General features: G+C 60.8%; 4 protein-coding genes across 4 annotated transcripts; 3 read left to right on the forward strand and 1 right to left on the reverse strand.

The window, feature by feature from the left end:
- Window positions 1-259: 259 nt before the first annotated feature.
- RAB1B (RAB1B, member RAS oncogene family) lies at window positions 260-7,612 on the forward strand. The gene is made up of 6 exons (XM_058689727.1): window positions 260-416; window positions 2,072-2,144; window positions 2,400-2,495; window positions 2,608-2,703; window positions 5,922-6,053; window positions 6,149-7,612. The coding sequence occupies exons 1-6, from the start codon at window positions 403-405 to the stop codon at window positions 6,341-6,343; spliced, it is 606 nt and encodes a 201-aa protein (XP_058545710.1). The 5' UTR covers window positions 260-402; the 3' UTR covers window positions 6,344-7,612.
- A 631-nt stretch (window positions 7,613-8,243) lies between these two features.
- CNIH2 (cornichon family AMPA receptor auxiliary protein 2) lies at window positions 8,244-14,563 on the forward strand. The gene is made up of 6 exons (XM_058689729.1): window positions 8,244-8,689; window positions 12,453-12,521; window positions 12,999-13,046; window positions 13,305-13,417; window positions 13,556-13,699; window positions 13,903-14,563. The coding sequence occupies exons 1-6, from the start codon at window positions 8,609-8,611 to the stop codon at window positions 13,928-13,930; spliced, it is 483 nt and encodes a 160-aa protein (XP_058545712.1). The 5' UTR covers window positions 8,244-8,608; the 3' UTR covers window positions 13,931-14,563.
- Window positions 14,564-14,949: 386 nt separating this feature from the next.
- On the reverse strand, window positions 14,950-19,162 carry YIF1A (Yip1 interacting factor homolog A, membrane trafficking protein). Its single transcript, XM_058689728.1, has 8 exons — window positions 18,973-19,162; window positions 18,069-18,280; window positions 17,800-17,904; window positions 17,585-17,663; window positions 16,019-16,076; window positions 15,688-15,843; window positions 15,252-15,345; window positions 14,950-15,152 (listed from the first exon to the last, which is right to left on the reverse strand). Exons 1-8 carry the CDS (start codon window positions 19,001-19,003, stop codon window positions 15,006-15,008), a joined length of 882 nt encoding a protein of 293 aa, XP_058545711.1. The 5' UTR covers window positions 19,004-19,162; the 3' UTR covers window positions 14,950-15,005.
- Window positions 19,163-21,710: 2,548 nt separating this feature from the next.
- On the forward strand, window positions 21,711-25,761 carry TMEM151A (transmembrane protein 151A). The gene is made up of 2 exons (XM_058689730.1): window positions 21,711-21,977; window positions 24,200-25,761. The coding sequence occupies exons 1-2, from the start codon at window positions 21,903-21,905 to the stop codon at window positions 25,523-25,525; spliced, it is 1,401 nt and encodes a 466-aa protein (XP_058545713.1). The 5' UTR covers window positions 21,711-21,902; the 3' UTR covers window positions 25,526-25,761.
- The last annotated feature ends 1,146 nt before the right edge of the window (window positions 25,762-26,907 follow it).

Here is a 26,907-nt window from a genome sequence, read left to right on the forward strand (position 1 = left end):
TGAGAGGGTAGGGATGACCACCTCTGCCAGGCAGACACGAAACGTGTCAACCCCAGCCCTAAATTGAGCTTTCCTGGTGGGGACACAGTCAGGCTCCTGGGCGCTTTCATCAAGCCCAGTTACGGCTACGGGGAACGAACTACAAGCCCCAGAAGGCATCGCGCGGCGATGATGGGGCGTGAGCTAGGAGACACAACCTCGGGTTTACGCCTGCGCAGCGGGGGTGAGTTGGGAAAAGCAAGGAGACTACAAGTTCCGAGAAGCAACGCAGCAAGACCCAAGTCGGGAATGTTTGCGCCTGCGCGTCGCGGGCGGGGCCTGTGGGGCGGAGCGGCCACCATCTTGGAACGGGAGGCGGAGCAGAGCTGACTGGGAGCGACCGAGCGGGCCACCGCCGCCGCCATGAACCCCGAATAGTGAGTGAGCCCCGCCCGCGCCGTCCGGCGCAGCCTCGATCCCGAGTACGGGGCTGTACGCTTACCGGGGTTGTCCGGCCTGGGTCAGGACTGCGCGGCGCCCCCACATCCGGGTCCCTCTTCCGCTGACCCCCCCCCCCCCCCACATCCGGGTCCTGCCCCTCCCCCCGGGGGCCCCCGGACCCCGGCTCGGCACCCCGAGTTCTTGCACTCGGCGCCCAGACACTGCGACCCCGAGGGGCACTACTTGGAGTCCGAAGCACCGGCCCCTACCAGGCCTTATCGGTCAGGTGACCCTGCAGCCTCGGTCTCTCCCGGCCTCAGTTTCCCCACCTGCTGCTTGAGAGAGTGGCGGTCTGGGTGCTGACGACTGTCCCGGCGTTTTGGAGCGGGTCCAGACTCGGGCGCCCTTTAGGTCAGACAGTCAGCCTTTCTGTTCTTCCCGTTCTCCCGGAATCCTGTTTCAGGGGCTGGTCAGGCGCGGGAAGCCTCGAGGCACCGCGCTGGGTCGCTCTCCCGTGGGTCCTCCCCTCCGGGACCGCCGCTTTGCCCCTTGCCTGGGTCTAGCTGTCCTGCCGCTCCTGGAGGCCAGTCCCTTCCCGCCCTCTCCTCACCTTGGCGCAGGCCCCCAGCGCCATCGTCACACCCCTTCCCTTCCCCGTCACGCTGCCGGTGAAGTTTAGATGAATGTGGCATTTGTTTCTCCCTTCCAGTGGGATTCTCTGTACCTCAGACTCTCCTCACTTCTTGGTCACTCCCCCTGCGGGTAGGTGGCCCACATCTCTGTCCCGGACTTCTCATTGACAGATTTCCCCAAGTGTCAGTTACCTTCTTCCTCTTCCGCCACTTCCTTTTTCTCCTCCAGATCCAGGCCTCAGATTTCCTGGGGGAAGGGTGAAGCTCTGAGCTGGCTTATCAGGGACACAGAAGGGAACCAGCAGGCTCTCAGAGACTTTGGAGTCTGAACCTGGTTTCCAGTCTTAGAGTTAACAGCTGTGTAACTTAGGGCAAGTCACACTTCCCTCTTCTGACCTCTGGTTTCCTCATTGGTTGGGAATAACACCGTCCGCTTCACAGGGCTGTTGTGAGGCTTAAACGAGATGATGTGTCTGAAGTGTTTCGCCCAGGGCCAGGCACACTTAGGAACTCAGCGCGTTTTAACTGCTCTCGTTGCTACTTGTTGACCACCTCTTCTTACCAGGCTCCTTACATAGAGGTTCACTTAGGTTCTAGGCTGGGCCCTAGCTTCCACTTCTGGGGCCTCCCCTGCCAAGCCAGGTGGGCCCCAGGGAAGTGTGGGGGATTCCCTAGATGGTCCCTACTGGCCGCGAGACCATGGAGTCTGTCAGGAGTCAGGATAGGATGTCCAGCTTTTTCCCCTAATGACTGTGATCCTTGGCAAGTCATGTTTCTCTCCGTGCCTCAGTTTCCTTCCCTGTAAGGTGGGAATTTGGACAGTCCTTTGGGCCAGCTGTAATATGGGCGGTGGTCCGCCCTCCCCTGCCCAGGACTTGTGGGAGGATCTTGTGAGCACCTTAATACTCTAAACCAAGGCAAGCCTCACGGCACGGGAGAGTGTCGTAGTTGTGATTGCAGGATGGCGGGGCGGGTGGGCTCTTTGCCTTCCTTCACGTCTTCCCATCCTTTCTTGCCAGTGACTACCTGTTTAAGCTGCTTCTGATTGGTGATTCGGGCGTGGGCAAGTCATGCCTGCTTCTGCGGTTTGCTGTGAGTAAGAAGCCTCCCATACCGTCCATCTGGGGTCCTGGCCAGTGGCAGGAGGGAGAGGGGACAGCCCAGAGCCCAGTAGTTGCAAGACCTTAGACCCCAAGGGTGAAAGACACAGGGCTGGCAGGTTGGGGTGCTGAGAGTGGGGGCTTGGCAGTTACAAGCTCAGCTGGGGGCAGAGACCTGGAGGGAGGTTTTCCAGATGGGCCCTGGCCCTGTTCACCCAGGCCATTTCACTGGTCCCCGCTTTTCCAGGATGACACATACACAGAGAGCTACATCAGCACTATCGGGGTGGACTTCAAGATCCGAACCATTGAGCTGGATGGCAAAACCATCAAACTTCAGATCGTGAGTGTTGCTCTTCCCAGTCCCTGGTGCAGGGGCAGCCGCCTTGGGACGGGGTTCTCGGCACGTAGCCCAGAGCTGACCTGTCCTTCCCTTCTCTCCTACTTTCTTACAGTGGGACACAGCTGGTCAGGAGCGGTTCCGGACCATCACTTCCAGCTACTACCGGGGGGCTCACGGCATCATTGTGGTGTACGATGTCACCGACCAGGTAGGTACTCCTGGGGCCACATTCCCGGCTTTGCCTCCTCAGTTTTGGATCTTTGTTCTTTTTTTTTTTTTTTTTTTCTTTTTTTTCCCCCAAGATCTTATTTTTTTAAGTAATCTCCATACCCAATTTGAGGGTCAAATTCACAACCCCGAGATCAACAGTCGCATGTTCTGACTGAACCAGTCAGGTGCCCCAGGTCTTTGGTTCTTGTTTCTTTTTACTCTTCCCATCCTCTCTTCTGGATGCTGCCTGGAAAGGAGACTGTACTCGGACTCATTTCACAAGGAGGGAAGCAGCCGCAGAAGTGCATCCTCCCGAGGCCCTGCTGCAGGGTGTTGCAGAACCAGGCCTCACAACTCTTGGCCAAACTTGCCACCTTATTCTAGAATCGGGGCACCTGTGTTTTGTAGGGGTTTAGTCAGCTGATTAGCTGCCTTGCTGGGCCCATGGCTTCCTGTGTGAAGATCCTGTGGAGAGGCGATTGGAGGGCTTTAGACAAGGAGGTGGGGGAGCCCTGCACTCGGGGCGCGTTGTGAGCCAAGGTAGAAGCCCAGTGTCTGCTGTGGCAGCATTAGTCATGTGTCACTGGCAGCAGTGGTGGCATTAGAACCTGAAACAGTCCCACCATACCTTATAGTTTTTAGAGAACCTGCCACAGCCTCATGACACTCTAAAGAGGTCTGCATTAGGTTCCCACTTTACAGATGAGGAAACGGGTCAGAATGGTGAGGAGACTTGCCTGGGGCCACGCAGTTCATTAAGTGACAGACAGAAGACCTGATTCTGCCGCCTTTGTTCTTTCGACTAAACCTTGTTGCTTAGTGGGGGGCCTGGTCCTGGGCACGTGGAGATGCTTCTATCAGCCCTGGGCCTGGAGGAGTTCCCGCTCTGAAGGGCAGCTGGGCCCTTGGGCTCGCTGGGAACTCACGATGTCTTTTGGACAACAGGCTGTGGGTGAACTGTGCTCTACTCGGACAGAGGTCGCCAAGGACCTCTAGCCGCCAAGTCCCATGACCTCATTTCAGTTCTCGCCCTGATTGACCTTTCATGGCTTTTACCTTCGTTCTCTTCCCTCTCCTTGGAAAGTTTACTATCTCCAGCTCTCCTACCTTTTGCTGCATTGGATTCTCTTTTGAGTGAATTTCTACAGGTTTGCTCCGTCCTACCACCTCCTGCCCCCATCCTCATCTCGTGTTTCTTGACTCTCCCCGCATGGGTCTGGCCGCTTTGTGGTTTGGTTCCTGTCTTATGTTCTGTGAGTCCTGTGCAAACAGCTATCGCTGTGAGTCCTGTCTTCTGTGTTCTACCTTGCTGGCACTTTGTCCAGTGAACTGAGTGCTGGGGTCCCTGTTTTCTGGCTGAGATACGCTTAGGGAGGTGTTAGGTAACTTGCCCACGGTCTCATAGCCAGAAAGGGCAAAGCCAGTGTTTGAACCAGGGTTCTTGGCTTCCAAGCCAGCCCTTCCCTTCCCCTAGCCAACCTCTCAGCTCCAGATCATCTTCAGAACTCAGTGTATCCAGCACTGCCCTCACTGTCTCTCCCCATGCTATCTCCCACAACCCCATCTTTGTAACAGAGTTCCTGTTGGTCTGACCAGAAGACTCTTCCCTCCCCCAGTTCTTTTCTCTGTCTTCTTTCTCAGGTCCATTCCCTTGTAATAAAAGCAGTGATGAGGATAATAGCAGCTCCTGCTAATTAAGCACTTGTCACGAGACAGGCCTGCATTCATTATCTCATGTTCACAACAGCCCCATCGGGAGATACTGTTTTATAGAAGTGAGGAAGTTGAAGCTCAGAGAGGTCAGGTGACAAATCTAGGGTCTCACAGTAAATGTTTGGCAGAGCTGGGGACTTAACCCAGGATGGTCTTGACTCTGAATCCTGCACTCTTCCTTGCCTCACCCCTTGGCTCAGGGCGCACATTTCTTCCCTAGAATATTGCAGCCACCTCCCAGTTGGTCTCCGTCTTCTCACCAGGCTGCACTGGCCTCTCCACTCCTACCTGGACTGTCTTCCCAGAACACAGGTGTGCTTCTGCTGCTCCCTTCCTGAGAAAACTCTCGTGGGCTCCTGGTTGTCTAGATTCAGCCAAGCTAAGACCTTCCATCTTCTGGCCTGCCTCCTTTCCCCTTCCTTCTGTGCCCAGGGCCTGTAGCCAGCAACCTTCAGCTTCCCCCTGCTCTCCAAAGGCACTGCGCCCCCTCACCCCCCTACCCCATTCCTTGACCTGGTGTGTGTCATCTCCTCCCCTCGCACCTTTCCCATTCCTCCACTTGCTTCCACACAAGGCCAGTTTGTACCTTCGGACGTAGGTCAGCTGCAGTCTCTGGGCAGAAGCAGTCCTAGGGCTGCAGCGGCTCCTGCCTTCCATCCCTACAGCGCTCCTCACCCTGTCTTGCCATCGTGTGTGTCCTGCTCTAGTCCTCCACTGTCTCCTGAGTGCCTTAGGGTAGGACCTAGGTATGTGTCCCATCCTTGTCCACAGGGCCCCAGCCTAGGACATGCAGGAGGTGTAAGTTCGAATCCGGTGGGATAGCCCCCCACGTTCTGATTCCTAAGAGGGGAAAGTGGCTCTAGCTCACGCATGTTCCTGAAAGATCTGTCTTTGTCTATGAGCCAGGGGTAGGGGGAAGGGAGTGGCCAGCTGTTGGGAGGGCTGGTCTGAGTGAGGAGGCTATTGGTGCCAGAAGCAGAATGCATGTCTGGCCTTGTTCCCGGTTATGTGTCTCTCTCAATAGGCCAGGGTCTCCTCTGCGAGGACCCTCCACCTACCGTTGGGCTGTAAGACTTCAGACCTTACAGGGATTTTAAGGCCACCATGGGAACTTTGCTAACCTGTTCCCCTCCATTTCCGTCTCCTCTCTGGTCTCTCTTTTGTTATTTGCTCCCTGCGTGTTTTCAACCTTTTCTGTGTCTCAGGGAGAGACCAACAGCATGAAGCAGAGCTGGCTGGCCCTTAGGCCTGGGCTGTTTTATGTACTGGGGCTGTTAGCAGATAGCTGGTGCCAGGCTTGGCTTTGGGGGTCTCAGACAGAGGGCATCAGAGAGGACCCCTAAACCTGGAGGAGAAAGCTTCTTCTGTCTGGTTCCCTGAGCTCTCAGGGCTCCTGCCTCTCTCAGGAGCCCAGGGAAGCCCCCTTTAACAGCCCTGGTTCTCCTGGCTTTGGGTAGGGATGGGAGTTGAGAGCAAAATAACTTCTGATTCTGGCTCCTCTAGGAATCCTACGCCAATGTGAAGCAGTGGCTACAGGAAATTGACCGCTATGCCAGTGAGAACGTCAATAAGCTCCTGGTGGGCAACAAGAGCGACCTCACCACCAAGAAAGTGGTGGATAACACCACAGCCAAGGTGAGCGGGGCCTGGGTCAGGCTGCCCAGGATGGGCTGGTGTCTGCTGCCTCTCACCCCTCCTTCCCCTCCTCTTCTCTCTCCTCCCCTTGTCAGGAGTTTGCAGACTCTCTGGGCATCCCCTTCCTGGAGACGAGTGCCAAGAACGCTACCAATGTCGAGCAGGCATTCATGACCATGGCTGCTGAGATCAAAAAGCGGATGGGGCCTGGGGCAGCCTCAGGGGGTGAGCGGCCCAACCTCAAGATTGACAGCACCCCCGTGAAGCCGGCTGGTGGTGGCTGTTGCTAGGAGGGGCACATGGGGTGGGACAGGAGGGGGCACCTTCTCCAGATGATGCCCCTGGAGGGGACAGGAGGTGCCTCCCTGTCCTGGGGCATTTGAGTCTGTGGCTTTGGGGTGTCCTGGGCTCCCCATCTCCCTCTGGCCCATCTGCCTGCTGCCCTGAGCCCCGGTTTTGTCAAGGTCCCCAAGGGAGGACACCCAGGACCTTTGGCTGGGGTGGGGATGTGGGCTTGCTCTGCTGCTGCCTCTAGGTAACTTTAAAAGGTACCCCACCACACACCTTTCTTTGGGATGAGGGCTCCTCTGTTCCCCTCCCTTGCCCCCCATGTATGCTGCAGTGGGTTTCTCTCCTTACCCTTTTTCCTTCCCACCCCACCCCCCACCCCCCTTCCCCAAGAGCTGAGAGCCTCCCTGGCCGCTGCAGTCCCTGTCAGCAGTCAGCACCCAGGGCCAGGAATGGGACCAGGGGATCCAGGACCCAGGATCCAGGGCCCTGGGCTGGACCTCAGGAAGGGCATGGGGGCCACAGGGGCCCAGCAGCCCACCCTTTCCTCCCTGCCTCCCCTCCCCGCCCCTTCCACACTTCACAGCTCGAGCCGTCCAGCTGCGGTGGGGTCTGAGCACATCTAGAGCAGGTGGGCGGGCAGCCATGCTGGGCCTGTGTCTTGAGCCCAGAGGGAGCCTGCTCCTGCCACCCCCTGCCCTGCCAGAGCCAGGCCCATGTGCTGCCTGCCCACCGTGCCCCTTTGTCCCCAAGGCAGGCAGAGGCGGAAGGCCCACCGTGCCAGAGGCCGGGCGCCAGCCTTAACCCTCACTCTGCCAGCACCTCCCTGTCCCTGAGGCAGCACATCTGGCTTAATTCTCCCCCTTCTGTTCTTGGAAACCTATGAGGGCAGGTCCTCATACCCTGGTGCTGCTTCTCCTCTGGGGAATGTGGGTGCAAACCCAGGGTTGAGGGCCTCCCCCTCCCCCCCCCCCCCCCCCCCCCCCAGGATCCTAGCCCCCTGCCCTCTGGCACAGCTTCTTCCTGCAGAAAAACAAACCTTTGGTCTCTACCTGAGAAGCCATGTCCCTTGTGCTGTCTCTCGCCTGTCCCATCTGTGCCCTGCCCTCCAGCTTGTATTTAAGTCCCTGGGGTGCCCCCCACTCCCAGGTTCCCCTCTGGTGTCATGTCAGGCATTTTGCAAGGAAAAGCCACTTGGGGAAAGACAGAAAGGACAAAAAATAAATAAATTTCCACTGGCCCTCCGGTGAGCCGAGGGTTTTTGCAAGGAAGTTGTGGTGGTTGAGTGTGGTCTGTGGCGGGAGCTGTCTTGGGGTGGGGAAATGGAGCTGGGGCCCTGGGCTTGGCTGGCAGTACAGGGTCCTGGCTTGGGCTGTGTGTCCTAGGGTTGCTATTGAAAGCCCTTGACCCACTTCCTAAAGCCAGGAGGGCTGCCTGCTTTTGCTTCTGTGGTGTGTCCCTACGGGCCCAGCACGGTTCCGGCTGCAAGGGAGGCAGGCGGACATCGGCGAGTACCTGGTGAGCCGCCGCCAACACCCACACAGGCGCACATCCATCCATGCTGTGAGGTTGGGCCGCAGATGTGCCCCATCATGCCTGGCCCGCATCTCCTTCAGCCCGTCTCCCAGCTTTGCCCTGGATTCAAGCCAGGTGTCCCCCCCCCCTCCCCCCCATAGTGCCAAGTTCCTCCCACTTTAAGACCTCTTAGCCTGGCCTCCCGGCCAAAGTACAAAACACGTATGTGAGGGTAGGGGTGTGTGTGTGTGTGTGTGTGTGTGTGTGTGTGTGCTCGTCCGAGTGGACCGAGCTCGTTGTGTGACGCGGGGGGCGGGGGCGGGCACTTGCCAGAGATGTGCGTCCCTGCCTACGTGTCCCTGAGGTTGGGGCGGGGAGGTGGCTCCCGGGCCGGGCTGTGCAAGCGGAGGGGCGCGCGGAGACCCAGCCCCGCCCGAGGCCGCTAGCACGGCGGCCCCGCCCCCGGCTCCGCCCCGCCGGCTTCGCGGGCTGGAGAGCGAGGGAGCCGCGGGCGAGGGATCGCAGGATGAGCGATCGGGGCCCGGGCAGCCGGCAGCGGACGCGCCCCCAGAGCCCACCGGCCCGCGCCCCGCGCGCCCCACGGCCCCGCGGCCCCGGCCCCGGCCGCGCCGCCCGCGTCCCCCAAGGCCTGCGGGCCATGCCCGGCCGGCCCTAAACGCGGACCGGGGGGCGTCCCCTTGCGCCCGGGCCCCGCGCTGGCGCCCCCCGGGCCGTCGCCCGGCGCGGGGGCCATGGCGTTCACCTTCGCCGCGTTCTGCTACATGCTCACCCTGGTGCTGTGCGCCTCCCTCATCTTCTTTGTCATCTGGCACGTAAGGCCGGGCTGGGGCTGGGGGCGGGGTGGGGGGCCGGGGGCGCACAGAGCGGGAGGGTCCGGGAGGATGGGCTCAGGGCCTGGGGAAACTTGGAGCCTCCTCTCCTCTATCCCCCTTTGGTCGGCTTCTGTTCGCCCCCATGAACACCCCCTCCCGTCGTCAGCTTCCTTCCCGGAGCCCCCTTCCTCCGCCGCCCCCGCCTGTCTGTGGGTATGTCAGTTGGTCTCTGACCCCCTTCCCCTGCCCCATGCCGTCTTGGGGAGTGGGGCAGGATTCTGCGATTCTTGCTCCCTTCTCTCCTACCCCCGAATCCAGTCGCCCCCGTTTGTCTGTCGGGCAGTTTGTCTGTCTGCTTGCCCCCCCTTTGTGGGTTTTTCCAGCCAGGAGTGATGGAGCCGGTTGCCATGGCAACTGCATCTGTTTACAGGACCCACAGATCGCAGAGCCTGTTAACCCTTTCCCTCTCACTCACCTCCCTGACCCAGCTGCGGTTGGCTCTAAGCGGCCCCAGAGACCTAGTCCCCACCACCAGCTCCCCTCAGGCTTCCCTACCCCCTCCTTTACCGGCTTCCTCTCAGCAGGTTTCCTCCCCACTTCTCCTTTTCCCCTCCTCTTCCTGCCCACTTTCCCCTTTGTCTAGTGTGTCCCCTTTGGTCTGTCTCTCACTCTGGTGTGGCTTCACACCTGATCTTTCAGAATGTCCATTTCTCATCCTTTATCCTAATCACCTCCCCTTAGAGAGAGTCCCTCTCCCTCATTCTGTCTGGGGCCCTCTCCTCAGCAGCCCTCTCTGCCTGGCTCCCTTCCTGTCACCAAGAACTATCACTCAGTCTCCAGCTCATTGTTTGGGGCCCTTGACCACCCTCCCTCCTCCAGTCCTCGGAGGTTTTGGCCCCCACCCCGATCCCCTCAATGAGGACTGCCCGTCTCGGTCAGCGCTGGCCTGTCCATCTCGGCATCCTCTGCTCCCATGACCAAGACCTATCTTCCCGATCTCCATCCTCTCTAGGGGGATTCCCTCACCCTCTCCAGTCTCTCCCCCCCCCCCCCCCCCCGTATCCCCTTCTTTCCTTCCTATCGATTCCTCCTCATCACCTCACCTGCTTCCTTCCTGGTCTCCCCACTTCCTCTCTCTTTTCCTGGGACATGCTGCCTGGCCCCGGATCCTCCCTGGCCCTTGACCAAGCTCTCCCTTCACAATCCCCCTTGCCCTGCAGCTGCCTGTCTCCTTGGCATCAGGATTCTGTGGACTCTGCACCCTTCCTGTGTGAGGAGTGAGGCCCTACAGGCACTTTACAACATGCACCACCCCCCATCTCCAGCCTTAAGCCTGGCTTTGTGCCTCTCTCTCTCTCTCTCTCTCTCTCTCTCTCATTCTGTGGGTCTCTTAGTTGCTTTTTCTTATCTTCCTCTTTCTCTGCCTCCATACCGCCCCCCCTTTCCATCTCGATCTCTCCTATCTCATCCCAGGGCAGTGGACAATCCTATGTGTGGTCTGGGGACAGGAGGGCTGGGGTCCTGTAGATTGGAAGAAATTGAGGGTCGCAGGCTGGGAACACAGAGCCAAACAGCTCCTGGGAGAAAGTTTCCTGGAATTCAAGAAGCCCCTTTCCACACCCCTGCCCACCCAGAGGCCTCCTGCGGACCCTCTGGTGGTCCCTATCCTTAGGGACCACTCGGAGCAGCCCTCCATTCAACACACCTGTGTCAATAGGAAGCGCTGAGACAACCAGGCTCTAGGTAGCTGTGGGGGAGTCAAGGATGAATAAGACTCAGGCTTTGCCCTTGTGGGGCTCCTAGGCTGGGGGAAAGGGCTCGACAAATATTTATTGAGCACCTATTATGTGTCAAGCACTGTGTTCACTTAACTATTTAGTTGGGTGGTCTTAGCAAGTCACCCATGCCGAGTCTTGTGGGCATTCCTTGTGGGCAAAATGGGTTTGTTGTATATACATCATAGTGCCCAGAACATGTCCTACTAAGGGAGTTGGGGGATGGGCATAGGAGGTGTGGTCCTGAATCCAAGTTGGTAAGAACTAGAAACTTCCAGGGCAGGACCCCAGATCCCACCCCAGACCCTGACCCAGTCCCCACTGGTTGCTAGGCATCCCTGATGGTGACTGACGTGTGTCAGCTGTCATCGTGGGGGATTGTTTGTTCCAGGGGGCTGAGTCAGCGCCAGGCAGCCTGGGGGGTGGGAGGCATGACACCCGCTGCCTGCTGGTGGTGCCAGCTCTGGGGCAGACAGACGGCACCCTTCCGCTCCCTGCTGGACCCTGTTGCTGTGTCTGGCGGGCAGGTGGCTGCCCAGAGTTCATGGGGAGAGGGGTGCTGCTCCAGATGGCCCAGCTCCCTCCAGGAAGCCCATGTTCTCTCCCTCCAAGCCGTCTGGGGTCTGAGATGCTTGGGGGTGTGGGCCCTGTGCGTGCCCCGTCCTAGGGCTGGTGCTGAGAGGAGGGGATCTCAGAAGGCTTTTCTTCCAGACCTCTTCCCATGCTAGCTGCACCCCCCACCCCCCCACCCAGGTCTGTCCCATCATCCCCTCAAACACCTGTTCCTCCCAGGAGTTCCCCATCCCAATGAGGACACTGCCATCTACCAGATGCCCGAACACCCAAAGGCAACTTGGGCCCCTCTGCCTCCACTCTGCTGCCATTCAAGCCCTCTGGAGTCTGGCTTCTAAATAGCTCTGGAATCCGTCCACACCTCTCCACCCTCACTGCCATTCTCCTCACTCAGATCACTATCAACGTGAGTCCTCCCCCCACCCACCCCCAACAGTTCTCTGGCCTGGCCTAAGCAGTTAAGAATTTTAACTCTGGAGTCTGGGTTAGAATCCATTCTTACAGCTGACTAGCTACGTGTAGCCTTGGACAAGTCGCTTAACCAGTCTCAGTTTCTTTATCTGCAAAATGGATATAGCAGTACCTACGTCATCAGCTTGTTGCAAGCATTCAATGAGTTAGTAAACATAAAGCTGCTGGCACAGAGTAGGCATCATGTATGTCTTGGCTGGGGCTGTTAGCCAATGTGTACCTCCTGCTTCATCTATCCTAAAACATTAGCCTGGCCGCCCTACTCTGCTGCTTTACACCCCTCAATGGCTCCCATTACTTTTAGAATTAAAGTCCAAACATCTGGTCTGAGCTTACAGCATCTGCAGCCCATCTCTCACATTCCCATCTTCCTTCCCTCTTTTCACTCTGGCCCCATGAAATCTGCAGCTTCCTGAACGTTCCTTAGTCTCTCAACCTTCTGCCTTTGTACCTGCTGTTCCTGATGTTTGGACTCCCTTCCCCCATTTGTTCACCGAACACCCACTCCGAGTCCAGTCTGACCACCCCCCCCCCCCCCATCGCTTCTAACGCTGGACCAAGCACCCCAGTAGTCCTGATCACCCTGGAATATAGTTCACAGTCCTCCCAAGCATATGAGGTCCTCTCAAGCAAGGGCTGTGTCCCAGGCTTCTGGGGCCCCAGTGGTCAGCACAGGGCAGATTAAGACACCATCTCTTGGAATGTTTTGGGTGGAGGCATCGTGAACATGGCTTGACTTGGGCATTAGCACACTAGGACTTGTTCCAGACTGTTGTGTGACCTTGAGCCAGGCCCTGCCCTTCCCTCAACCTCGGTTTCTCCACCTGTGCAGCAAGCTTCCATCTGGTCCAGTCCCCATGTGTGAATTCCTATCCCACAGAAGGGTGGGTGGGGGACTCATAAACTGTTGCCCCCGCCCTGACGGGCACACGCCCCTCTCCCAGATCATAGCCTTTGACGAGCTGCGGACCGACTTCAAGAACCCCATCGATCAGGGGAATCCAGCGCGGGCAGTAAGTGATACATGTGCTGTGCTGAGGTGTGTCCGTCCGTCTGTCTTTCCATCTGTCGCAGGCGAAGGGGGGTGGGTGGGGAACGGGAAGAAGGGGGTGTTGGGGGGGGGGACCGGCGGCTGTGCCCCTTCCTGTCTGTCCCCGCCCCCAGCAAACACCTGGCGCGGGCTCGGGGCTCGGGTTCCTCCTGGCGGAGCGGCCGTTGCCAGGCTCTGGGCCGTTGCCGTGGAGACGCGGGTGAAGGTCCCTCCATGGCGACGGTTGCCATGGGGACGGCGCGGCTGCTGCCCTGCCGCAAGCTGCTCTGGCGCCCCCTGGCGGCCACGTGCAGGTCGGCCGGGGACGTGGAGACGTAGGGACGGCGGTGGCGGCGGGGGGAGGGGGAGGGGGGGCGCCCCGGGCGTGGGGGGGGGGGGGGGACGCCCCTATTGCCCGCTCCTCCGCCTCCCCCATGGCGGCCTTTTCCTCCCCCTACAGCGCGAGCGTTTAAAAAACATCGAACGCATCTGCTGCCTCCTGAGGAAGGTCAGTGTCAGGGCTGGTAGCAGGAGGCTTCTAGCCCAGCTCAGCCCTACTCTCCTGTGACCCGCACCAGGGCCTTACCCCCCTGGGACCTGCTTGCTCAGCTCCGCCACCGGGAGAGAGTGGGAGGCTAGAGACCCCTTTAATCCCGAGGTCACGGTGGGGGAGGGGGCACCTCCCGAATCCCAGCTCCCCTCTGTGCCCTTGAAGCTGGGGTCTGTCCTGGCACCGGGCAGCTGACCTCTCATCCTCCCTCCCCAGCTGGTGGTCCCAGAATACTCCATCCACGGCCTCTTCTGTCTGATGTTTCTGTGTGCAGCAGAGTGGGTGACCCTGGGCCTCAACATCCCCCTCCTCTTCTACCACCTCTGGAGGTGAGGACCTCAACATCCCCCTCTCTCCCACCTCTGGAAACTGTCCTGGTGGGGCGTGGGGGAGTGAGGTGGAGAAGCAGGGGCAAGATGGGGGTGGACGCTTTGATGGTGGGCGCTCAGGCCCCTCCTTCACCCCAGGTACTTCCATCGTCCTGCGGATGGCTCCGAGGTCATGTATGATGCGGTCTCCATCATGAATGCTGACATCCTCAACTACTGCCAGAAGGAGTCCTGGTGCAAACTTGCCTTCTACCTGCTCTCCTTCTTCTATTACCTGTACAGGTGAGGAGGCCCTGCTCATGGCAGTCAGAAGTCAGGGAAGGGATGCTCTAGGTCGCATGCTTCCAATCCTAGGAGTGGTTGGGCCCCAAGTTTCTGCCTTTTTCCCTTGAGGACTGAGGGCAACCCAGGGTATGGTGGGGGGGGGGGGGTGGCCAGTAGCTGGGCCTACTCAGGACTTGGCTCACTGCCTCATCTCCCCACAGTATGGTTTATACGTTGGTGAGTTTCTAAGGGGGAAGCCGGCCAGGGAGCAAGCCCAGAATGGACCGGACGCCTGTGCACCCCCAGCCCTGCCCCTCGGCCGCAGAGGCCTCAGCCCCGGGGAGGGAGGGGGCACTGGTGCCCTCAGCCTCCTCTCCACGCCCCCCCCCAAACTGCTGCTGCGGGGACCTCCCGCCTTCAGAGCCCCCTCCCCTTGGACTAGGGCTGGGCAGAGCTCTAAATAGGGGCAGGGGCTCCTCTGCCAGCCTGTAGGCATGGCAGTCAGTCTTGGAAGGGGTGGAACCTCCAGCCTTGTCCACTTCGGGGGGGGGGGGTGGCGGGGGGACACAGGCCCTGCCAAGGGGCAGGGCTTGACCCTGGAAGTTCTAGGCCACCCCCCTCCACCCCCACCCTGAGGCTCCCCCTGCAGGTGGGGGGGTACCCACACCGGGAATGAGCAGGCTCAGCAGGGGGGCAGCCCCACCCCTAGTCTGCCCTCTCCCCTCCCCCAGGCTCTCTCTCCAGATCTCCCCCTTCCCCGTTCCCACTTGCCCCAACCCCAGCCTGTCCTGTCTCTTGGACCTATTTTCTATGTTGCCTGGAGGAGTCCGGCACCCCCTCCCCGGCCATTTGTGACAAAATATGAATAAACTACTGCAAACACGTGGGCCCCAGTTCTGCTCCTGAAAGGCTTGAAGAGGACATGGGGGCAAAGGGACTTATAGGGGACAGCCCTGAGCTAAATCCTCAGGACAGAGGCTCAAACCACTGGCCCATCGAACCCTCCAGGGACCCCCTCAGATGGATCAGAGAGGCCTTCGAGGTCTCCTTGGCAGCTGCTCCCTTCTGTCCTCACTTTCCTGGTCACAGCCAAACAGCTATTGCTGCTAAAACCCTTCCATCTGCCTTTCAAAGCAGTATCAAGACCACCAACTCCAGGAAGCCCTCCCCTGGGTCCCTAGAGCCCGATAAACCCTGGGCAATGGAGACCACCCCCCCCTCCCACCACCACCACCACCTCAGGCCCCAGGAACAAGGGTCAAATGCAATCAAGGAAATCAAATCTTCAATATATGGAAAAATCAGTGCCAGTGGGAGCCAAAGGTCACCGGATCAGGTGGAAGGTCAGCCAATATATGATGAGGGGCTGGAAGGCTGCAGCTCCCAGAGTCAGGTAGAGCTGGAGACGCTGCCGGGGAGCTGGGCCCCCCATAGTGTCGGGGCCCAGGGCTGCTGTTCGCAAAGAGCGCACCTAGAAGAAAGGAGAGAGCTGAAGCTGTGCCAGGATGGGGAGGCTCGGCCCCAGCTCCAACCCCGGGGGAAGAGGCGGGAGGGGCAGCCCCAGACTCACGATGAAGTACATGAGTGAAGACGAAGTCCAGGCCAGTGCCACATAGTAGCCATCGCTGCCGAAAAGCAGCCCTGTGAGCACACTGAGGATCATCCTGCAGGGGTGTGGGGTGTTGGGAGGGGTGGGGGGAGAGGAGAAAGAAGATGTTGGAGACCTTCCAACGATCCAGGCCTGAGACCGGCCCCACCACCCAGCCTAGACCCTGACCACCACCTCTGGGGCCCTTTATCTCCAGTCTGTCCCCACAGGGTCCTAGACTCAAAATGAATCTGGCAGGCCTAGGACTCAGCCCTAGCACCTGGATCTGAGACCTCCTTCACGACCCCAGCTCAAGGCCCTTCTCCCCTGTGTTCCCGGAGCGGCTCTCCATACATTCTTGATCTAACAACGGTACACAGTTCCCGAGACGAGTGCGAAAGAGTGCAGGGGTACTCACCCCACATATTTGTAGCCGCTGTAGGCTAGCAGGTGGAAGGTGCTCAGGTCACTGCGCACGGTGGCCAGGTAGACGCCCAGGAGCAGGGCTAGCACCTCCATCACGACCCACACCAGCGCCGTGCTTGCACACAGGCCCAGCACTTCTGGGGAGAACCTGTGGCCACGAGGGGGTGGGGGTGGGGGTGAGTTCAGACACCAGCCATCCTGTTTGGCAGGTTGAGCCTGAGGACATGGGGTGGGCTTAGGACCTGCCACAGGTCCCCTGGGGAGGTGAGGAGAGCAGTCAGGAGGGAAAGCTGGTAGGAACGGAGGAGGGCCTTGGCACTGACCTTTTCTGAATGCCCAGTGCCATCCCAGCCAACAGCACGTAGGTGATGAAGGCCATTGCTGCCAAGAGCCAGAGAGATGCCGTCAGCCTGTTTTCCTCAATCCGAACCCCCTAACTAGGTATTTGAGGCCACTTACACTCCCCACCTTCTCCCTATACTTCCTTCCCTGCATATCCCCTCATGCTCAGCCTCCATAGTCAGCTCCCCAATACCCTGCCTGCTCAGCTCTCTCTCCCTGTGTAAATGCTACCTGACCCTTCTCTCAGGACCACCAAGCTGCCTCCTTCCCTATCCCTGTGCTAGGAAATTTACCAGCTTCCTGCTGTGACTCTAACTACATCACAGGCCAAGGGCATTGCTAATCCTAGATGAGCTGGCAGGGGCCAAACTGATCTCACACAAGACTATAGGACCAAAATACAGGCTTGAAGACAACTCAGGCTGTCCCTGGAGTCCAGGCCATGAGGATGACTTCTTCTTACGTCTGGCCATTGGCACTGGCTATGGCTCTGGCCATCCTGCCAACATAGAGGGCTCCAGGTTTACCTCTGCTGTTTGCACAAAAGCTCAGAGCCAGTGGGAGCTGGGCTTTCACAGCAACTGCAACTCCTCAGCCCTGTTCTCTGCCCCCTGAAGCACCAGAACTGATGTGCCCACCAAAGAGCACAGGGTCTGGAGTCAGGAGCCAGCTCTATCACCTATAAGCTACGTGGCGTCAAAGAGATTCGAGTCTCTCTGATCCTTGGCTTCAACATGGAAAACAGAGATGGCAGTTCCTGCCTTACCAGGTGGCTCTGAGAGAAAATGGAATGAAGGATGGAAGAACCTGTGGCCCTCCCAGAGCAACTGGGCTGACTGGCTGCCCTCACTAGCACTGGCTGCCCTAGCAACCCCTCTGAGGGCTGACCCGGGCACACTCACCCCTACTCTAGGGTACCCACCATGGGCTGCGCCTTGTACAGGCCCCGGGACAGAGAGGAGTCAAATGCAGAGTCTGCCAGCCGCTATACAACGTGGGCGGCCTGACCCCGTGTGCCATGTGCCAGGTGGACGGGCGGTTATGGGAGCCCATAAGGGAGTGATCACTTCCTCAGAGGAGGAAATGTTGGAGCAGGACTTGGGGGGTAAGTAACAACAATGACAGTAATGATTTAAAGTGTGCTTCCTGCTGAGCACACATCACCTCACTGAAGCTCCACCGCAATCCTTTGTGGTAGAGACTGTGGTTATTCCTGGTTTCCGGAAGGATAAAAGTAGCCAGCCTGAGGTCCCAGAGCTGGAAGTTGCAGGGCCAGGTCTAAACCCAGAGCTCCAGGCTGGAGAGGGACATGGTCCCAGTCAAGAGGCAAGAAGGTCTCCAAAGGGAACACCCTGAGGGCACTGAAGGCACAGCCAGGAAATCCCTCACCGGTCCCCCTACTCTCGCCTACCTGGCGTCTAGCAATCGCCACACACAAAAGCACCAAAAGCAGATGCTGAATCGACGCGTGAGCCTCTCTCTTCTCACTGGTGCCTCGAGGCACAGGTCCCCCCACAACTCCCAGCCCAGGTCAAAGAAAGACTCACTGGGGATATAGAGGTCAGGGGCGTTGAGATCTTGCCGTGGTGGCAGAGGCATGTCGCGACTGTACTGCACTTCCCAGTTCTGGCGGCAGCGGCAGCGGCCAGGTCAGGAGTAAAAGATGAGAAGAGAAGAAAGGGCGTTGAGGTCTGGGGGCCAAACTCTGGGAAAGGATGAGGGAGGCACAGGGCCCCGCCAGTTCACCTGGTAGGCAGCTCACCTGGTGTGTGTAGGGGAAGACCAGTAGCCCCAACTTCTTGGCCACATAGGCTGTGTCCACAGCAAAAAAATACTTGAGTTTGTTCACAGACACAAAACGGTGCAGCTGGGAGAGGAGAGAGGAGGCTGTGGGCAAGCTGCACACCAAACCTCAGGGTGCTCCAGGGTGTGCTCCTTCCCTGAGGGCTGCTGTGACAATTAGGTGGGATCCCGTGATGCCCCAGCCCTGGCCAGAAATCTTGCCACCCTTGCCCTGGGGGCAGGCCACACCTCCTTGTGCACCATGTCCTTCCCATGGGATGCGATGGAGCTGCCATAGGCCATAGCCACGTTGGCCATGGGGTCCCCAAGCAAGTGGTTGACATTGAAGGCCACGTCGGCTCCTGGGGCTGGGTATCCCCCTGGCTGGCTGGAGTAACCACCGCTTGTGTCATCGAAGAGGGGAGGGGGATCTGGAGCTGCCCGGGCCCTGTGCTTGGAGCCTGTGGGTTTGTAGGTACTAGAGTAGGTGACGGGAATACCAAGCATGAGCCCAAACCACCACCCCCTCCCCAGACTGCGCAGCCCTGTATGGGTCCTGGGGGCACCAAGCAATCAGTTAGTGAAATACATGCTGGATGGGGATAGGTAATCCAGAAAGAACTTTGAAGAAGGACCCTTTCCCAGAGGTGTTAAATGTAGGCAAAGAAAGAGCTAAGGCAGCACCTGGAAGTGGTTGCCCACCTGGGGGCTTCTGGGGGTCTTCTCAAGGGAAGTGATCTCTGAATTGAGCCTTGGGAGAGTGAGTAGAAGTTTACTAGGTGGAGAAGATAACTGGGAAGGCATCCCGCATAAACAAGAGTGGGAAAGAAGACAGCTGAGTACCCAAAGGCCCTGCGCAGTGGCGAGGGCCCCTACCAGGGTCATGACAGGTAAAGAAAGTTTTGGAGGCAGACTCCGTTTGTGCTGGTCTAGCATGGGCAACCCAGCTGTGCTGTCACCGCCCGATCTCGGGATTGGGCCGAGGGCGAAGTCCGGGACGCGTTGCTGAGTCGCGCAGGGCGGAAACCCGAAAGACACCCGCCGCCCCGGGGAGCGGTCACGGCTGCCCCTCTCCCTCGGGGTGAGAGGGCCGCGCCGCCGACCCTCCTCCGGCCGGTCGGGCCGCGTCCCACCCGCCCCGCGCCCCACGCACCGTGGGCTCCGTATCCCGAGTGATAAGCCATGGCCGCGATGCTGGCTCTCCCCAGGGGCCCGCTGCGCCGCCTCGTGGGTGAGAATACTAATAAGGCAGCAGCTCCGCACCCTGGGCACCGACTGAGGTTATGGAGAAGCCCGACACGTCCGCGAGCTCTTCGACCACAGCCGCCATGTCCGCAGTGTTATCCTCCGTCGCCTGCCATTGGCTCCTCGGCGGCGCCAACTCGCCCCTCCCTTATCCCAATTGGCTGCTGGCGCGGCCTCGCTGAATTGGATTCGGCAGTAGTCAACTTCCGGGAGGAGGATAGGCGGAGCAATTCGAGGCACTCTCGGATTGGATGTTGCGTTTGCTAGTTTGTGCCCAGAACAGCCAATAGTTGGGTTAAAGTAAGAGGGTGTTGAGAATTATTTCCGCGCCTGCGCAGTGGGGTACTTGACGCTCGCCCTGCCACGACTACACCGGTTGGAGACCTGGAGGAGGCGGGAGTCCGGGAACCAAGTTTCGCTCGCCGGATGTGCTCCAGGAGGGGATGGGTCGGTGGGGTTCTATCAAGTCCCACCCCTCGGGGCTCCTGCCTCTCCCTCTCAATGCTCTCTTTCCTCTCCCGTCCTCCATACTCCCCCCAGCCCTGGAGCGGAGCCCAGGCAACCCGCGAGGTGTTAGTAGGAGGCCGCGCCGGGTAGTGACAGCGCGGCCAAGCGAGCCCCGGAAGCTGGCTCCTCCCCCCGCTCCCACCCCTCCTTCCCGCGCGGGTGCTGTCCGTGGTCCGGTGCTGAAATATCCCACAGCCACTGACGGCTACCCTGCAGACCCCGGGACCCTGCTGCTCTTGAGACACACGTACACACTACAAATATTGAAAATTCCAGAAGGTCTGAAATCCCAAAGATTGGGTCTGAGCTCTTGATTGAGGGTCTGGGCTCTTGAGACACACGTACATTACAAATATTGAAAAATCCAGAAGGTCTGAAGTCCCAGAGATTGGATGGTATCGTTCGTTGGGACAGGATCCTGCACCAGTCCTGGCCCGTCAACTCTCCCGTGGTCCAGCCGATTTAGGGGGTGGAGGTGTGCTGATCCACCTCCTGAAGCTGCAGCTGATACTCCTGAGTCATTGCTGCCCTTGCCGCCCATCTTAAAGTGAAGCTGGGGTTTCCTTCCTCTCCGCCCAGTTTCTGACCACTCGCACCCTCCTCGGCAGCAGTCTTCAGGGGCCTCTCTCACACACTTTCAGCCACCACTTTCTAGAGAGCAAAATCAGGTCCTCTGCGATCTGCCTCTAGTTAGCTAGCCAGTGTCTGGTTACACCAGGTTACTCTCCTACTGTCTGAACACAACCCACGTGGTCTAATCGCAGTGTCTTTGCTCAAAAGTCCCCTCCACCTGGGATGCCCTTCCTCCTCATATCCATTTGTCGAAAGTCTAGTTATCCTTTAAGAATCAGTCTGACTTGGGGCGCCTGGGTGGCGCAGTCGGTTAAGCGTCCGACTTCAGTCAGGTCACGATCTCGCCGTCGGTGAGTTCGAGCCCCGCGTCAGGCTCTGGGCTGATGGCTCGGAGCCTGGAGCCTGTTTCCGATTCTGTGTCTCCCTCTCTCTCTGCCCCTCCCCCGTTCATGCTCTGTCTCTCTCTGTCCCAAAAATAAATAAAAAACGTTGAAAAAAAAAAAAAAGAATCAGTCTGACTTGTGTCTCAGAGAGACAAAGGGAACAGAGGAATGACCTGGCTGGGGGTTGAACCTGGAGGCCGAGTTCTAGGCTCCCTCTGGGAACACCACTTTGCCCTGTATGTAAATTCCATTAGGACAGGCCCTGTGTCTTTCTCCACTCCTACCCTTGTCTTCACAGTGCCAAGCGCAGTACTTGGATATAGAAGATATCCAATAAACATCTGTGCCCAATAAATAAATAATCAATAAATAAATGTAGCCCTGGGTCAGTCCTTTACTCTCTCGACCATTACAATACCTCATCTTCAAATGGGTAGGGATATTAAACTGAATGGTCTTTGAGTTCCCTTTGCAAAAAAAAAAAAAAAAAAAAAAAAAAAAAAGCCGTAAAGCAACCCAACCTAGCATTGCAGTTCCCTGTGTCCCACCAACTGATTGTCTACCTTGAGGGCTAGGTCCAGACCCAGAGGCAGATGGGCTGAGGCCCCTGAGGGCCAGGGAACAACACTGGGGCCACCACGTGGAATGAGGGTGTCCTCCCATGAAGGACAGATCCCATTCCCCTGTACGTCATGATGAATGCTTGTGCACCTTTCTACTCCCATTTCTCAGATGGGAAAACGGAGGTTGAGGTGAAAAGTGCAGGCCCAAGGTCACGAAGCTTGGGGCCCTGGGTGTCCTGGCCTGCGCAACCTGCCTGCTCTACGTGAAGCCCGCACCTCGGGCCAGCAAATGAGGCGTATCTCACCTTTCTGGGTTGTAACCGCTTTCTCCCCTACACGCAAGGCTTCCGGGGTGGGGTCCAGGTGGGCTTAGGCTTGGGCCTACACCTCAGAGACGGGACCGCGGGGGGTATTACCCATCTTCGAGATTCCCTGTCCTCATTTTACAGCAGGGGAAACAGGCTCTGAGAGCAAGGACTCGGCCAAGGTCGCAAGCGCCAGCGCGGCGGGAGGGGAACCCAAGCTTGGGTCCGCCAGACTGGGGTTCTCGGGGGCGGAGGCAGCGCCCGCCGGTGCCAGGCGCTGCCGGCGGCGCCGCGGGTGCCGCGGGGGCGGGGTCAGCGGAGGGCGGGGCGCCGGGCACCGCGGCCGCCAACGCTGCCGCCGCCACCGCGCTCGAGCTCGAGCTCCGCGCACTCCCTGTGCGGCCGCCGAGCCGAGCGGACGCCCTCGGGGCCGCGCCGCAGCCCTCTGCGCTCCCCCCCTATCATGCCCGGGGCCCGGGCCCGGGCCGCCCAAGCAGCCAGGACACCATGCCCGAGGGCGGCGGAGGAGACAGCGGGGAGGTGCCCGAGTTCATCCCGGACGGCGAGCCGCTGCGGGAGGAGGTACGGCCGCTGTGTGTTGGGGGGCCGGAGCCGGGGCTGGAACAGGGTGAGGGGGACAAGGGAAGGGGCCAACCCCAGGACGGGAGCTGAGGAGGGAAGTCCCCAAACCCCTGTTGCCAATGACGTCATTAGGGTAGCCGGCGCCCTGCGAGGCTAGGGGCTCGCGTGGGGGTCGGGGTGGGGCGGCTGGAAAGGGAGGAGGGGGCGATTCCAACCCCGCGCGCCCCTTCTTCCCGCCCCCCGCCCTCCTGTGACGTCAGCGCCCGGCTCCTGCGCGCCCTCCTTCCGCAGCGCTGCCCCTCACCCCCAAGGCCCCGGGGTCAGGCCCCCGGCCCAGCCCAGCGGCTCACGAGGTGCCCGGGCGGCGCCTGCAATGCAGCAGCGGTGGCCGGGACTTGGGGGAGGGAGCGGAGGGAGGAGGGGAAAGAGGAAAGGAGGAGGCCTCCGGTTCCCCTTTTCCCTCTCCCCGTGCTGAGGCCACAGGGCCCCTCCTGCTGGCTGGGACCCCCAGGGTGGCCCCTCCTCAGCCCTAGCCAGGGAGAGGGTCCGCAGGGGCCTGGAGCCCCGTGTGGGGTGCTGGGGTGATAGGTGGTGAGTGGCTCTGTGTGTTTGGGCGGCTGTGGTGCGCCTGCGGGCGTGTGAATGTTAGTCCGCGCCCCTCACACCTCGGGTGACGGCGGGGGCCTTGGCTTGAGCGATGTGGTCATGCGTGCATGTGTTCCGTCGCGGGTGGGTTTCTTCTGCGGAGTCTAGGGTGGGTGTCAGGTGGCAGTAGGGGTGGGGTTGGGGGTTGCGCACTGTGGTCAGGTGAGGGTCTGGCGTGTAGCCGGGCCTCCGTCGGTGTGTCATTGGTATTTGCGTGTGCGTCCTGTGGTGGGCGGGTCTGGGTGGGGTGTGTGCCTGTGTGCGTGGGCGAGCGCGTGCGCCTGGGCACCACGTTCCGGTTTGAGGGGTTGTGCCCCCGGCACTGGGGAGGGTCTGGTGCCTGGGATGAACGGGCAGCGCGCACGTCTGTGGCTGGTGGGTCTGTGACAAACACGGTGGGGGTGTGGAGGTGTGGGTGCGTGTATCCGACTGGCCCTGCGGGTCGTGGTGGCGATGTGTACCTGTGGTGGGTGACTGGCGGGGTAGGACAGGCCACCCTGGGCTGGGCGGGGCGGAGGGGGGGGGCGTTTCCTCTCCTCTTGGGTCCCAGAGTTTGGAGACGTGGCCCCTTGACTCCACCTCTGCTGTCTCCACCAGGCCACCTCTCCCTTCTCTTTCTTTTTCCCCTCCTTTCCCCACCCCCTCCCCACTTCGGTGTCCACAGGCCCCCTGGAGGTGAGGTGGGGGCTGGGCGGGCAGGGGAGGGCAGGCCAAACCCTCTGGGCCCGGGAGTGGCCCCTGCTGCCCAGCAGCTGTGTTCCACCCCCTCCGTCACGGCGCGGATGGGGGATGGAGGGATGGAGGACGGGGGACGCGCTCCATCTGCTCCCCCCAGACTCACACCTCCTCCGTTCCCAGCTCTTCGTCTTTCTCACTTAAGAGCTTCTCCCGAGTCTCCAAGTTGGAACCAAAGGACCAGAGGGAGTCTCAGGGAAACAGTAATAATATTTATTCCCGTGGCCAGACCCTGTGCTGAGATCGCCACGCGGACGATCTCGTTGAATCCTCACAAACGCCCCAGTTTACAGATGAGGAGACTGAGGTCCAGAGAGGGACCTGCCCGAGTCATACGGTCAGTGGTGGAGCCGGCACTGCCTCCTGAGCGGTGGGGCTCTAAAGCGCATGCTCTTCACCGTCAGGACCCCTGCCGCCCTGGCCTCCCGTGCCCACAGGCCCAGGAACCGGGGGCCCGGCGAGGGCAGGAATATGGCCAAGGCCACACGGCAAGTGAAGGGTAGAGCTGGGACCAGCGCTCAGTTTTCTCAGTGGCCAGTCGCGTCCCTTCTTCTCTTGGCAGAGATGGGTCTGTCTTGTCCCTAGGTGCCCTTGGCGGAGATGATGGGGCACAGTGGAGGACAGGCTCGGGGCAGATGGGCCCGAGCTGGACTCCTGCGGCTCCACGGAGTTAGAGCTAGAAGGGTGAGGCACGGAGCAGGGGGCTCGCTCCCTCGGAGCCTCGGTTTCCTCCTCCGTGGAGTGCGGAGCGTCGCCCCGCCTCCCTCGCGGGGCTTCGGCAGAGGGCCAGGCGCGGCCGAGGCCCCGTCCTGACCCGCGCCTCTCCTCTCTCCGCCCCGCAGCAGCGGCCCTTGAAACAGTCCCTGGGAAGCTCCCTGTGCCGCGAGTCGCACTGGAAGTGCCTGCTGCTCACCCTGCTCATCCATGCCTGTGGCGCCGTGGTGGCCTGGTGTCGCCTGGCCACGGTGCCGCGGCTGGTCCTGGGGCCCGAGGCGGCTCTGGCCCGCGGGGCCGGGGGCCCGCCGCCCACCTACCCGGCCAGCCCTTGCTCCGACGGCTACCTATACATCCCGCTGGCCTTCGTGTCCCTCCTCTACCTCCTCTACCTGGCCGAGTGCTGGCACTGCCACGTGCGGTCGTGCCAGGCGCCGCGCACCGACGCCAACACCGTGCTCGCCCTGATCCGCCGGCTGCAGCAGGCGCCGCCCTGCGTCTGGTGGAAGGCCACCAGCTACCACTACGTGCGGCGCACCCGCCAGATCACCCGCTACCGGAACGGCGACGCCTACACCACCACGCAGGTCTACCACGAGCGGGCGGACAGCCGCACGGCCCGCGGCGAGTTTGACTACTCGGCCCACGGCGTCCGCGACGTCTCCAAGGAGCTCGTGGGCCTGGCCGACCACGCGGCCACGCGGCTGCGCTTCACCAAGTGCTTCAGCTTCGGCAGCGCCGAGGCCGAGGCCTCGTACCTCACCCAGAGGGCCCGCTTCTTCAGCGCCAACGAGGGCCTGGACGACTACCTGGAGGCCCGCGAGGGCATGCACCTGAAGGACGTGGACTTCCGCGAGTCCCTCATGGTCTTCGCGGACCCCCGCAGCCCGCCCTGGTACGCCCGCGCCTGGGTCTTCTGGCTGGTGTCCGCGGCCACGCTGTCCTGGCCGCTGCGCGTCGTGGCGGCCTACGGCACGGCCCACGTGCACTACCAGGTGGAGAAGCTCTTTGGCGCCGGCTCGCCCCCGCCCGGGGCCGTGCCCAGCGGGCCGCCGCTCTCCCGCGTGGCCACGGTGGACTTCACCGAGCTCGAGTGGCACATCTGCTCCAACCGGCAGCTGGTGCCCAGCTACTCGGAGGCCGTGGTCATGGGCGCCGGCGCCTACCTCCGCGGCTGCCAGCGCTGCCGTCGCTCCCTCAGCAGCACCTCGCTGCCCCCCGCCCGGCCCAGCGGGCCCCGCCTGCCTTTCAGCCGCAGCCGGCTCTCCCTGGGAGCCGGGGGCCGGGCCACCCCGGGGGTCTTCCGGAGCCTGAGCGGGGGGCCGCTGGGGCGCCGGGCAGAGGACACGGAGCCCCTGGAAAGCCCACCGTGTTACGAGGACGCCCTTTACTTCCCGGTGCTCATCGTCCACGGCGACGGCGGCTGCCAGGGGGACGGGCAGGGTGCGCCCTGAGACCCGCACGGCGCCCGGAGCGGCCTCCTCCCCGCCGTCCCACCGTGGGCTCCGACGCCCGAGCGGTCGGTCGGTCGTTGTCCAAGACGGGAGGGAAAACAGACCAGCGCACGAGGGGTGGGGGTGGGGCCAGGCCCTTAAACAGACTGAAGGACCGGAGGGCGCAAGCGGACGGACGCGGCCGCGGCCGAAGTTGAGTCTCTGAACCGTCCCAGCATGGCTCCCGCCCCCCCACCCCCCCCACCCCCACCCCACGGCCACGTTCCACGTTCCACCCCTGCACTGTCGTCTGGTGATCTGGCTTAAGGCCCTCTCGGGCAGGGCAGGGGGGCGAGTTTCCAGAGAGCCTGAGATGGGGGACGAGTCCTGGGGACAGCTGTTGCACGCAGCGCAGGGCCGCCTCTGGGCTCCGCCCTACGTGGCTGAGGCCGCACTGGGAGCCCTCGAGCGACCCAGAAGCACAAATTGGTGGTTTGGGGCCATGCCCTGTTGGGCTGGCCTCCACGAAGCGGAGGAGCTGGCTGTGGGGCGGCACCGTAGCCTTGGCCCCACTACGGGCCCGAAGTCCCCCTCCTCCTGCCCTGACAAGCCCTTCCCTGCCTGCCCTCTGGTCTCTGCTGAGGGCCAGTCCCTGATCACACTCCGCAGCACAGCCCCTCTACTGGGAGCCCGGTTCTTAGAGCACAGCCTCGTCCCCCCCCCCCGAGCCCCCAGTTTTTCCCTGGTACACCCTCCCCCCACCTCCAGCTCCCCTATGACCCGGGGTTCCTTCTCAGGGCCCTACCTTAAGCCCACATCCCCTGGTCTCGGCCCCTGTCCCTCACGAAGTCCACATCTGCCTCTGCCAGCCACGCGCACACACCCCGGGCTTGGCCCTCCCACTGCCCCCACCCCCGACTTCTCTGCTCTTCACCTTCCTGATGACCCACGGGGCCCCGGGCCACGGGGCATCCGAGGGACCTTGGCCTTGGCCACAGCCTCTTGGACGATGCACCTGCTCGTCCATGGAGGCGCCTGCCTCTCCCATCAGTGGGGCCTGGCCCAGGAGACACCGTCCCTCCTCCAGGGAGGAGAGAGAAGTCCCTTCCCTTCCAAATGGGGTTTCCGCCCCCTCTGAGGGGCCGGTGGGGGGAGGGGGGCGAGGAGGCAGAGAAGAATGCAGATAAAATAAAAGGTATGAAATGGAAGGTCTTCTCACGTGCGTTCCTGAGCGGTGGGTCCAAGGCCACTGCCGGCACAACGGGCTACCCCGGGTCAGCGATGCAATGCTCGGTCGTGGAAGGGGACACAGGGTCGGACTCCAGTGTTCCCAGGAGCAAGGTAAGCCGAGAGGGAACCCCCTGCCCAGCCTAGGGCCTGAGACTCAGGTTCGAGTCGCTGCA

Source organism: Neofelis nebulosa, chromosome 10, assembly GCF_028018385.1.
Source record: "Neofelis nebulosa isolate mNeoNeb1 chromosome 10, mNeoNeb1.pri, whole genome shotgun sequence".
NCBI lineage: Eukaryota > Metazoa > Chordata > Mammalia > Carnivora > Felidae > Neofelis > Neofelis nebulosa.